Source organism: Sarcophilus harrisii, chromosome 1 (genome assembly GCF_902635505.1).
Source record: "Sarcophilus harrisii chromosome 1, mSarHar1.11, whole genome shotgun sequence".
NCBI lineage: Eukaryota > Metazoa > Chordata > Mammalia > Dasyuromorphia > Dasyuridae > Sarcophilus > Sarcophilus harrisii.
Genome location: NC_045426.1, coordinates 90,003,103 through 90,015,387, shown reverse-complemented (window position 1 = coordinate 90,015,387; position 12,285 = coordinate 90,003,103). Strand labels below are relative to the sequence as shown.

The following is a 12,285-nucleotide window of genomic DNA, read 5'->3' as shown; positions in this document are numbered from 1 at the left end:
GATTCTGGAGCTGGTACTCTATCTACTGCACCACCTAGCTGTCCCTAGGTTAGTTAAGAACTTTCTTTTCACTTTTATCAGTTAATCAACTGAGGTCCCATTTCTGAATTTTAACCTTATTAATACAAGAAAGCTTTATTAATCTGTCGTAATCTGGACGAGGGTTTATCTTTTAAGTATCTATGAAAAAATTGACTAAAGAAATGAATGGGATAGAAAAATCCATTGTCATTTCCAAGATCACTTTCTGTCATCATCACATAGTAACTTCTCTGAGTTTCACTAAATCTATATCTATAAACCAGTCAGAATTTTGATAGCTGTTGTTTACTAACTTCCAGGATGTTCCCTTTCTTTCTTCAATGATTTCAGTGCTTGACTCATAGTCTCTTCAACTCCTGCTCTCATATTAGAATACCTCAACATAGATATTTATGCTCCCTCTAACACCTTAACTATATAGTTCTTCAGTTAACTAATTTCCCACAACCTAGTCTTCCATTTAACCTTAGCTATACACAGAAATGATTATACCCTTGGTTTTGCCATCACCACAAATGTTCTACTTCTATGTTCATGAACTCTGAAATTTTATCTGCTCACAATCAGTTGTCATTTCTACCTCTTCCTCTAACTCACAACCGTAAATCCTTTCTTAATCCTCATTGTGACATTTATTTTCTTGATTCCTCGGTTCTCTCCCAGACTATACTCCATGCAGTGGTTATGCTTTCTTCTGTTCCCCATCTTGACTTTCTGGTGAACTAGTTCAGCTCTATGCTATCTTCTTCCTTCCATTCTTTTGCTTCTTTATTTTGTTGAAGATCTTGCCCTGCCAAATATTAACTTTGGAATACTCTCACCATCTGCTGTCTTCACTCCTATGTATGCTTTGCCAAATGAAGCTATAGGAAAAAGTCACAAAATTGTGCTTCCTGTATCTCCTATAAGTTTGTTACATAATCTCAACTGGACCCTCACTGTGACAGGGCAATCCATTTGTTTCCCTGATTGATTCTTCATCCCATTTGAATATGTTTTAACATACACAATTTAAGAACTGATTTTATAATTTTTTATAATTTTATAATTGTATAGCTATCATAGCCTAGAGGTCAAAATTAGGTATAATAGATAGAAATGACAAAAAAGTAAATTTAAGTTTGATTTAAATCCACAGTGGGTTTTCCTAAACCTTTTTATTCCTCCCTCAAACTTCATATAGCTTCCTTCTCCCCATCCTCAAAGCTGAGACCATTGCCTCTTATTTTACTGAAAAAAAAAAAATTGAGAAAATTTGCTAACAGATTGATCCTTCTTCTCCCCTCTTTTTCATTTGACATAAATCAGGTGTCTTCTGCCACTATCTCCTCCTTCATCTATGTCTCATGTAAAGTTATGGCCTTTGCCAAGATGAATCTTTCTTTATACACAAGTGATCCCTTTTTTTCTTGTCTTCTCTAGCAGATTGCTCCCTCTATTATCCCTACATATCTTCTCATTTATCTTCAATATCTTTCTGTCTTTACTGCCTACAAATATGTCCATGGTCTCCCCATTACCCCCAAATCCTCATTTTCATCCATCCATTCCTGCATCCATGCATCCCCTTCCTTCAGTGACTAAATTTTAGAAGGCCCTCAACAATAGGTGCTTTCCCTTTTTTCTTTCTCACTCTTACCTCTGTATTTTGACTTCTGACCTTGTCATTCCAGCTCTCTCCAAAGTAAATAGTGATGTCTTAATTGTCAAATCTGATAACCTTTTCTCAATCCTTGTCCTTCTTCACCTCTTCAACTTTTGATATTATTGATTACTTTCTTTTCCTTGAAGTTTCATCTTTTGAAGTTTCAAACTTTCCTGGTTCTCCTCTTAATGTGACTGCTTCTTCCTGGTCTCTTTTGTCCTGATGATACTTTAGAACAGTGGTCTTTTCCAAGGTTTTGAATTCCAGATTCTGAAGATTTTGTAAAAGAATACTAAAAGTTTTAACATAGTCTTTCTTTGTGATTGATTCCACAGGGAACTCAAACTGAGGAACTATGTTCCTGAGGATGAGGAACTAAAGAAGAGGAAGGTGCCTCAGGCCAAACCAGCCTCAGGTAGGATATTGTCTGTAAGAGATGAATGGGATTGATTGAAAAAAAGAAAGGGTAGAGAAAAGGGGAAAACAACTCCATAATATTGCTTTAGTTTGATTGGGAAAAGTTAATAGCCTCAAATGGTACCTTTCCCATGCTCTTTTGTATTCCCATGTTTTCCATATTACTTGGTACATACTAGGTGTATAATGAATGTTTATTGATTCACTGGTTTGAGGAATTTGATCTATTTGAGATGATGAGTAGAAAAAAAAAGATCAAAGTAGTCCCATAAATTACTTAAATTTTTTAGCCAGTGCTAGATGGGAACAAGTCTTAGCAGGTCTCCTCTTTCTATTTCTTTCATTGAATTGATAACACTTCTTAAAAATGCATATTACAAGCCATTTAATAGTAAAAATAGAGCTCACATCCTAATAAGAAGATAACATCCAGACAACTGAGTACATCTAAGATACGTATAGGATAAATTGGAGATAATCCCAGACAAGAAAGGAACTAAGATTAAGGAAGGTTGGGCATGACTTCTTGCAGAAAGTGGGGACTTTGACCAAGACTTAAAAGAAGCTAGATGGTAAGAGGTGTGAGAAAGTTCCAAGCAGTGAAGATGATTAAAAATACTGGGAGTTAGGCTATGAGTGTCATGCCCTCTGTTTTCTCATAATCACTGTACTATTGGCCAGTGGGTTTCCAGTGCTGTTGCAGTCCTCTTTGGTTACTGTGTTCCTCTATTAATCCTAAGCAGTGAACTCTGCCAATCTTAAAGAGCTATAGGTGATGATGGTGATGGCCTTGACTGCAACAACAGTGGGAAGACACATGGTGGGCATAGATAAGCAATGATGTTATCATTGCTACTAGCATGGATAAGTGTCATAAAAGGTGTCATCCATGAGCCGTAGGAACATAAAAAGAAGTGACTAAACGTTTAGCAAGGATGGTAATAATTGAATAGTTCATATAGTATAGTATACAATAGCCATGTAAAGTTTAAAGACATTTTGAGAGAGTGATCCTTAACACATTTTATCTAGTATATATGAAAAGACATGGACAAAACTTAGTACTAGAGAAAGAGGTCTGGATAGGTTTCTGTTTGTATTATTATAAGGAGTGCCCACATTAGTAACATCACAAATCCAATGAAGTGCCCGATGATTGTTAGCTGAAACATCAGTTTTAGGATCATAAAATTTAGAGTTTGAAGGAACTTTGTAAATATTGGTTTTAGAGATGAAATGTCCCTTAAAAGCTATCTAGTGCAACTCTTTCATTAAAAAGTCTTTTAAAAATTCTGATTGTAAACACCAAAAGAAGGGGGCAGCATTTTTATATGAACTGTGAAACTGTTTCATACCAGTTGTTTTTTTTAAAAGTTTTTTTTAATGTATACTTTAAAAAGTATTCCAATAACTATTCTTTTTTTTTTTTTTGCTTCATTACTGCTATTTTCTTCCTGCATCTCCCTGCATTTAAAAAAAAGAAGAAGAAGAAAAAGAGAAAGAAAATCTCCTGTAATAAAAACACAAGTCTTACACTTTCTCAAAAATTAATGTCTCCCTTGACCCCTTTTGTGCCCTCCTCTCTCTACCCATGGACTTCTCATTGGATTTTTTTATCCTTTGGCTTGTTGTGAGGCAGCTTCCATATTTTGTAAGACTTAATTGGTAGGAAACCAAATGGAGATTGCACTGAATAAATGTTTAGAGCCAGTGGAGTTCTGTTACCCATGCTTTCCCTATCTGGTTCGAACCTTTGCTGTTATCGCTCCTACTTTGCAGATGAAGATAGTTAGGATGAGAGGTTATAGATTGCATAGGAGGTAGGTCACAGACTTGAGGTTGGAATCCCTCTGACTCTCAGTTTAGTGTTTTATTTGACCTTTTGTACCAGTTGTAGCTTTCACCGTGGAGCTGTGCTAGCACAGTCCAAGCTTGGGAAGAAGGAGAAACTCTTGATAGCTCCTGGTGTGTGGCACTGAAGCCTAGGACGGGACAGTGACATGCAACCCCCAGTTGAGATAGATGACTTCCTTGGCACAGGATACATTGAAGGGGATGCCCCTGTCCCCTACCATTGAACACATGGCAGTTAAATACATGGGAAGGCTATGGGTCAGAGGAGGGAGAGAAGGGGAAGAGACAGGGGAAGGGGAAGGGGTTTGCTGATGGCTGCGGCAGCCTCTTCCTGGGCTTCCTGGCTCTGCTTTTCTGTCTGGGTCACTGCCTTTCCTCTGAATGGTTTTCTTGCTCCTTCTAGTGGAAGAGAAAGTCAAAGATCAGCTGGAAGCCGCGAAGCCCGAGCCCATTATTGAGGAAGTGGTATGTTTATTAAATGATAATTCTCTTCTCTCCCCATTCCTTCCCTTCCCCTTTATCAGGGCCCCTCTGTGAGCACTGAACAATCGAGTTAAACTGGTACAAGTCCTCCTTCCTTGAACTTAGCATTTAGTGTGGCAATAGTCAATATTCATCTGCTTTTATGAGCATACCCAAGTGGTTAATTATTTACCAAATTTATGTAGTGGAATAATTGATTATAATCATGAGGAAGTCGTTGGAGGATCTCTTTTTGGACAGAATAGAGTCCAGGGAAACCATGTGGATTTCCTGCCCTTGACCAGTATGCCCCTGCATTCTCTTTTGTCTGGACTCTGATTCTGTTGACATTATGTTCCTTTTTCCCTAGGATTTGGCCAACCTTGCTCCCAGAAAGCCAGACTGGTAAGTGTTGCTGCCCATAGACATTTTTTCCTTGACACAAAGAGCCCCCTTACTGTTTTCCTATACTAACTACACCTATTCCCATGGAGCTTTACATTAGTCAAGATATTTCTTTTTCATAATCCTATGAGGTGAAGGTTTAGCAAGATGAAATTGGCCCATATTTATTTGATTATTAAGGGTGAAAGTCAGGATTTGGATCCTTCTTTTTTCTAATCTAGCATTTTTCCCATTGTACCAGCTCAACCATGTATGTCTTTTCCATGCTAATTTTCATTCATGATTTGAATTGATAGTACCTTTGTCAAAAAAGCATGGTTGAAGTTGCCTTACGTTATTCTCCAAAATTCAGTTTAGCTGAAATTTTGGGTATCCTGGCAAAAAAGAACTCAGTAGCAACCAAAAACTCCTTTGGTCACTCCCAACGACTACTTTTGTTGATCCCCTCTCTCTCCTAACTGCCTGCAAAGAGTTGAATTGCAATAATAATAGAAGAGAAAATAGTTCTAATTTCTTTTATGTCCTGAACAGACAGATCTTTTCATGACTGCTTTAGCCAATTCTCAGGGTAAGAATGTTGGCCAGAATAGATTCAGACAGTGCCTTTCTGGTCTGCCTTCTGTTTCCCCACCCATTCTGGAATGGAACAGAAAGACCTTTTTCTCATTATGGAAGACTTTGTAAGACTCTCAACATCAGGCATACTTTAAACATTCTCTTAAGACAAAGTGGAAGAAGAAGGATCTTAAGGTCAACTGCCTCTCACCAAAGGCTCTGATGACCAGATTCTGAAAAAGGTCTTCTAAAGCCCAGGATATCTTCTTCAAAGAGGCTTGGCTAGAGAGATGTCCAGTGTGAAGGAAGACAACACAAGACCACGTCTACTAAGTTCCTTCGTTATCAAGCCCAGAAGGGGAGAGACAGAACTGGCTAGAACATTGACCTAGTGTCAGTCTGCCTATGGTTTGACTTTGTAAGAAAAATTCCTAAAAGTTTATTTTCAGAAAAGGGGAAATTTTAAGGTTTTTTACAAGCTTTTGTTTATTTTTTTTTCCAAATCCATCAGTTCTTTTTGTTTTTTACCCAACAGTATATTATTTTTCCCTATTATATGTAAATATAGTTTTTGACATTTACTTTTATCAGATTTTGATTTCCATTTTTTTCCTTCCTCCTTCCTTCCCTCTCCAAACTGGCAAACAATCTGATATAGACTGTATATGTACAATATTAAACATATTCCCACATTAGTCATGTTGTGAAAAAAAGAACAAAAGGGAAAAGCCACAAGAAAGAAAAAGCACAAAAAGTGAAAATAGTATGCTTTGATCTTTATTTAGACTCCACAGTGCTTTCTCTAGTTATGAATAAGATTTTATGTTTATAAGTTAATTTTAAAAATAACTCAAAGCATTTTAAAATGTTATATCATTTGTTCTCATCATCTCTCTATAAGGTATGAAAGCATAGGACTTATTCTTCCTTCTTTATAGATTGAGAGTTTGAGACCTCTATGTCTTCTCTATAAGTAAATACAACCTGAATTTTGAGTTCTGCTCTTTGGCCTATATATTCTACTATTGCCAAGAATTTGAAGGTATCCGTTCGGAATGAAAACAGTTAATTGTTAATCTCTCCTTGGTTCTTTGTAAACCTGGGAATAGCTCCTGACTTCTGGCAAATCCATCTTCTTTGAAGAAGAGGAGTTAGGTAGAACAGCAGTTAAATGAGATGAATTAGAAAATGTGCATCTGCTCTGTGTTCTTGTTTAGCCATAAGTCTTTGACTTCTGCGGCTTCTAGTCTTTCCTCCTCAGTGTTTTGGAAGAACTTCCTCCAGAAACCACTAGACTACTAATGGATCCTTGAAAGGACAGTGACTTAGGCTACTTTCTCTTACCACCTCATTACTGAATTTACCCTACAGGAGCCTAGATTAAAAAAAAAAATGTTCTTGATTACTGGATAGCCAGTTCCAACTAATAGTAGTGAAAAGAGTGCTAGACTTGGAGTTAAAAGACTTGGATTTGACTTTTGATTCTGTTACTTACCTGCAAATTACTTCTCCCCACTCCATAAAAAAAGATACTTGGATTTTATGATCTCGGGGACCATTCCAATTTTTTTTTTTTTGGTGGTTGTTGTTGAGCAATCTATAGAATTTAATAGACCATAAAATTTATATTTGGGAGATAACTTCTAGATGAGACGCAGACTCAGGAGCATTTGACCTGGCTGTCTACTCAGGAAGAAACAGTCTGGCAAACACCTTGTGTTTAGACTGCAAAAGAGAGTTGAAGGACCCATAAAACTGCTCCATCACTAACAGCCACAGCTGATCACACATAGATAACCTTCATGTGGGTAGGGCCTTGACAACCAGTATCTCTTTTGAGCCTCATCATAGTCCTGTGGAGTAGATATTACAAGTATTATTCCCATATTACCGGTGAGGAAAATGAGGTTCAGAGAGGTCACGTAGATAGTAAGTAGCAGAGCTTGGATTTGAACCCAGGCCTCTGACTACAGATGTAGTGTTTGTTCTTCTGTTGCAGTTTTTTTTTTTTTTGCATGTGAATACATGGGAATTGCAGATGAGATTTCACATGCATTTGATCCTATGGTGGTTAGTAAATAGTACCATTCCTTGATGAATAAGCATTTTTTTGCTTGTCTGTGCACTGTTTTGGCAACTTTTTTGAGGAAGCAGAGATCCCAATTTGAGAGGAGTTACCAGATCCTTATCCTTGAGGAGTTCTTGATCTGATATAGGTGAGGCATCTATGAAACTTACTTAAAACTATATGAGAGACATGCACAAATGCAGTAAGAAATATAACAGTTTCTATTAGTGCTAAGGGTTTGCTGGGTAATTAGATAGGATTGGTCTTCAGAAAACTTACTGGAGGCACTGAGTTTGGAACAGACTTTTGAAAGTAAATGCAGGCAACAGACAAAGAAAAAGCTATGTCTGTTAAAAAACCCAGGAGATAAATAATTCATAATGCAGGTGGTAGGGCAATTAAATATAGTGAGAATTGAATGCAGAGGTGATAATTAATAGACTCTGCATCTTTTTCTCTTTAGTTGGCATCTGTGTCACAGGCAGAAATCTGTTGTCCCAAGTGGTTATGAGAAGTGCTATGGTTCCTCCAGAAAAAGGACTGCCCAGGAAGGACCTAGTGCCTTCTCACTTGGTACAGCATGAGATTTTGACTTTGGGGCACATACTTCTCTTGTAGTGGGCAGAAGTCATGTGCTCAACAGCTTGTTGGGCCATGTTGTGTCCTTGTCCTCCCACACTACAACAAAGGGTGAGACTGTCTTCTCTATCCTAGTGTCCTTATATCATTCCTTCATCTCAAAGGCCTCTTTTCTAGTCAAAGGCTGTGTTATGTTTTCTTGATAGTAATTTTCTTTACTTTGTATCTGGGAGAAAATTACTTTGATATCCTCTCACCCCTAGCCTTTATCTGTTTGAATCCTTTCCAAGAGTTCAAATACTATCTATTCCATGAAATCTTATCCCCCCGGCTGAAAATAAGACTTTAATTCTGAATTCTTAAAGTACCATTTCTGTTTCCGTTACTTTCATATAGTTAGCATATTCCATTTTGTTTTAGCCTTGTATTCATGGTTGACTATTGACCTACTGAAGGAATGAATAAAGCCATAACATTCCTTTAAGGCTTAGTTTTGGTTTGATTTCAGAGTAAAAGGTTCCATAGATTACCTGCCCAAGTTTTCTTGCTATTGCATGTGGGACTATCCCCACCGTGAGGCAGCTGTTGGTATGGCAGATAGAGCATTGGGCCTGTAATTCAACTCGGGCCTTAGATTTTTATTAGTTGTATATATAACTCTGGGCAAATCATTTAATTTCTCTCTGCCTCAGTTTATCCACCTGTAAAATGGGAGTAAAATCCTTACCATAATTAATAAGGATGGCCCTGTTTGTGATGAAACAACTTTTTTGTTAAACTCTGTTGATTTCTTCCACGCCAAACAACATGCACTTTTAGAGTATATATAGTGGTATTGTTAAAGACACTTGACTTTGCAAAAGAGATAATAGTAGCACAGCTTAGAGATAACCCTTTATTATTTTTATTTTAATGTGAATTAGTTTTAGATCCTTTTTTTCGAGTGCAGATTCTGATTAGAAGAGAAGGAATATCTTACTTCATCAGTCTGTGAGGTAAAATTGGGATATGTGATTCTCTGTTGAACTGTAAGACATGTTCCCTGAAGATCTAAGTTTATCAATCACTCTCTCTTCTGCTCTCCCACCTCCCCCATACTTGTTTTCTGTACTCTTTTCCTCTTATGTCAGATCTTTTTCTGCACTTGTTCTTTTTGCCAATAAACATTTTCAAATGATGCCTATCTAAGAAAAATATTTCTCTTTTAGAAAGCTATCCATACTCAATTTTCTTTACTTATTATTTACTCAACTTTACTGGAACTGTGATCTTGATGAGGATACTCCTTCTTTTGGTTCAGATTGCAACCCATTTATCGTACCATAATCCTGTGCTCTCTTTCCATCCATGTATGTCCTTTTGTGAATCTTCCAAAAGTTTCATCAATGTTTACAGACTTTTCTCTGTATCTTTTGATTGCAGTGCCCGGGGCTTTTTGCTAGTTAACCATTACTCTCCATCATGACTCCTTTCTTTATCAGTTATTTCTTTGATTATATATTTAATGTTGCTTCTCCTGTGGTTCTTTATTGGCAGTAAACGTTAGACTACACAAATCTACTGAAAATGTATCCATTGTTTTTTGAGTGATCTTCAACTTTTAATTCTTTGGATGCTCCATGTTCCCTAGCCATTGCAGCATCCCTATGAGAATGTTGATGTTATAAATAAATGTGTAAATAAATCTTTATTTCAAGGAGATAATGGTTATTTAAAGCATTCTGAAATTTCCTAAATCTATTCTAATCCAAAGTTCTTTGTAACCTGTTAGCTGTTATAATTCTACTCTTCATTTATGGGCCTAGCTCATAGTCCATCTGCAGGATATGTTCAAACAACATATTTTGAGAAATAGGATAGCATAGAAGCTGGAATTCTAGACTTGAAATCAAGAGTACCTACATTTAAATCCTACCTTTAGCATTTTTTTTTTTTTTTTTTGTTCCTGTGTATGTATGTTTGTGTTGTCTCTTCTGCTTGAAAATGCCCCTTCCCAGTCCTGATCTATTAAAATACCCTCAGTCTTTTGTGGATCAGTTCATGTTTAAAATACTTATCTGTTCTTATTCTTTTTTCTCATTTCCAGGGACTTAAAAAGAGATGTAGCTAAAAAATTGGAAAAATTGGAGAAGAGGACACAGAGAGCTATTGCTGAACTAATCCGTAAGCATCTTGACCTCTGGTGTCAACTAGTGAATTGTCAGAAACAAGTTAAAGAAGCATTAGATTTCCCCTGAGCCCAAGACAGATTCTAGAGGGTATTGTTTTGGTCTCTCAAATTCTACGATGTGATGGTGTCCTTTTCCTAGTTTCAGCAACCATTTTGAAGCTGGCATTGATTAGGATCACAGATTTAGAATTGAGGGGCCTTAAAGATCATTGTCCCTGGATCTTATATTTTGAAGTCCATAAAAGTTAAGCCACTTGTCCTAAGTAACGTAGCCAAGTGGCCAGAATCAGACCCGAAGTTCTGTCATTCCATTTAATGTTCCCACTGAATTAGTTTCTCATGACCCAGATGGTATGACATACAACTTTTAAGCCTGGAATAGAGTAAGTCCTGCGCCCTTCTACTCTCAGAGCCCATCCCTTGCAATACATTTGGCTTTGGACAAAGACTTTTAGACTTACTCAGCCCAGAATGGATTCATTTAATGAGTCTATTAAGCCAAAAATGTCATTTAATAGACAATCTTTGTGAAGCCTTCATTTTACAGCCCTTCTAAACTGTCTCTTTCCTTGTAGGAGAAAGACTTAGAGGCCAAGAAGGTGACCTGGAATCTGCAAAGCCAGAAGACAGTGACTCAGATTAAAGCAGCTTCTGCTCAGCTCTTGGCCACAATTCAGCATGTGAACTGATCCTTCTAGGCCAGGGACAAAGACCCACCCTCAGTCTTAGTTCCCAGAGTGACCACCACTACAGTACTTCTTTTAATGCCCACCTGAGTACATCTTGGAGTACATTTTAGAGGTGTGGCTTGAGTTGGCTGGTTTATGATTACCACAATCTAAACTTTTTTTTAAAAAAAGCCTTAAAACATGATACCTCAGTGAAAGCTTTTCTGCTGTTATCACCATGTTAACTAACATTTTCTATCAATTTACATGATAGCATATTACATTTTTATTTTAGTTTTTAAAAAACATTTTTTATTTTTAATATTCTTTCAAAATTTTTAAGTTAGTTATACATGTAAAATCATGCAAAACATTTCCATATTGGCATATTTTTCTTTAAATAAAAAAAAATAAAGTGAGAAAGTTATAGTTCAATTAGCATTCAGAGTTCCATGTGATATATTACAAATGGTTAACTGCAGTCTTTAGTGACAGCAGCAAGTTTCTCTGATAAAATATCAGCCAAGATGATCAAATGCTGGCCAGTTGGCAACCTAATTCTGGACAAGTAGGAAGAGGGTGATGGTAAGGCAGGAAGAAGCACTGTTATGTATAATATGTAAATATGTATAGGTATATGTATTTTGGACTTTTACTAGTTTTTTTTTTTTTTAGAAATAAAGGCAGACCCAATGAAACTGAAATGCTTGTCATGACCCAGTATAACCCACTTATTCTGCCAATGCCTTATTATGCCTCTGGGACACATATTGTTATTATTTCATCTAATCATAAATCTAAATGGGTTGGAATAATCTTGATGTGGGCTACCTTTTTGTCTAAACCAGGGAATGACAATTTTTGAAAAATTAGGCTAGTGAGGAAGGGAGGCCAGTTCAGGTCAGATCAGGCACTTCTGAGTTTGAAAGGCCTACTAATGCCCCTTATGTCATGTCTTCCAATTCTTAAGACCATCCTTCTAGGCCAGGGACAAAGGCCCACCCTCAGTCTTAGTCCCCAGAGTGACCACCACTACAGTACTTCTTTTAATGCCCACCTGAGTGCATCTTGGAGTACATTTTAGTACTCCAAGTACTAAAATGGAAGTAAAGGCAGCAGAATAAGTTGTCTTTTTCCAATTCAAAGGAAAAGTCCCAATGGAAACTCAAGGTAGATCCATAGAAGTGTTTTTGTGGAGCAGGGAGCAGTTCTAGACAACTCTGAAGAGTTCAAAGTGGAATAGGACAAATAGTGGAAAAAACTGACCTAAAAAAGCTGGTGAGCCCTAGCTTTGTAGTCTACCCCAGATCTGGCTCATGTAACTCCTTTAGGCAACATCTGAAGAACAATAAATGTTAATTATTTTAAGCTGTTGAATTGAACCAGATCATTTGGTGCTTCCCGTCTAGCCATCCACTAG

General features: G+C 37.1%; 1 protein-coding gene across 1 annotated transcript in view; it reads left to right on the top strand.

The window, feature by feature from the left end:
* The window catches only part of CCDC12 (coiled-coil domain containing 12), a 72,098-nt gene extending 61,058 nt beyond the window's left edge, over positions 1-11,040 (top strand). Inside the window, exons 3-7 of the mRNA XM_003762934.3 lie at positions 2,023-2,102; positions 4,362-4,423; positions 4,791-4,825; positions 10,114-10,190; positions 10,773-11,040. Coding sequence (XP_003762982.1) covers positions 2,023-2,102; positions 4,362-4,423; positions 4,791-4,825; positions 10,114-10,190; positions 10,773-10,840 — 322 coding nt within the window. The 3' untranslated portion in view covers positions 10,841-11,040. The remainder of the gene's footprint in view (positions 1-2,022; positions 2,103-4,361; positions 4,424-4,790; positions 4,826-10,113; positions 10,191-10,772) is intronic.
* The last annotated feature ends 1,245 nt before the right edge of the window (positions 11,041-12,285 follow it).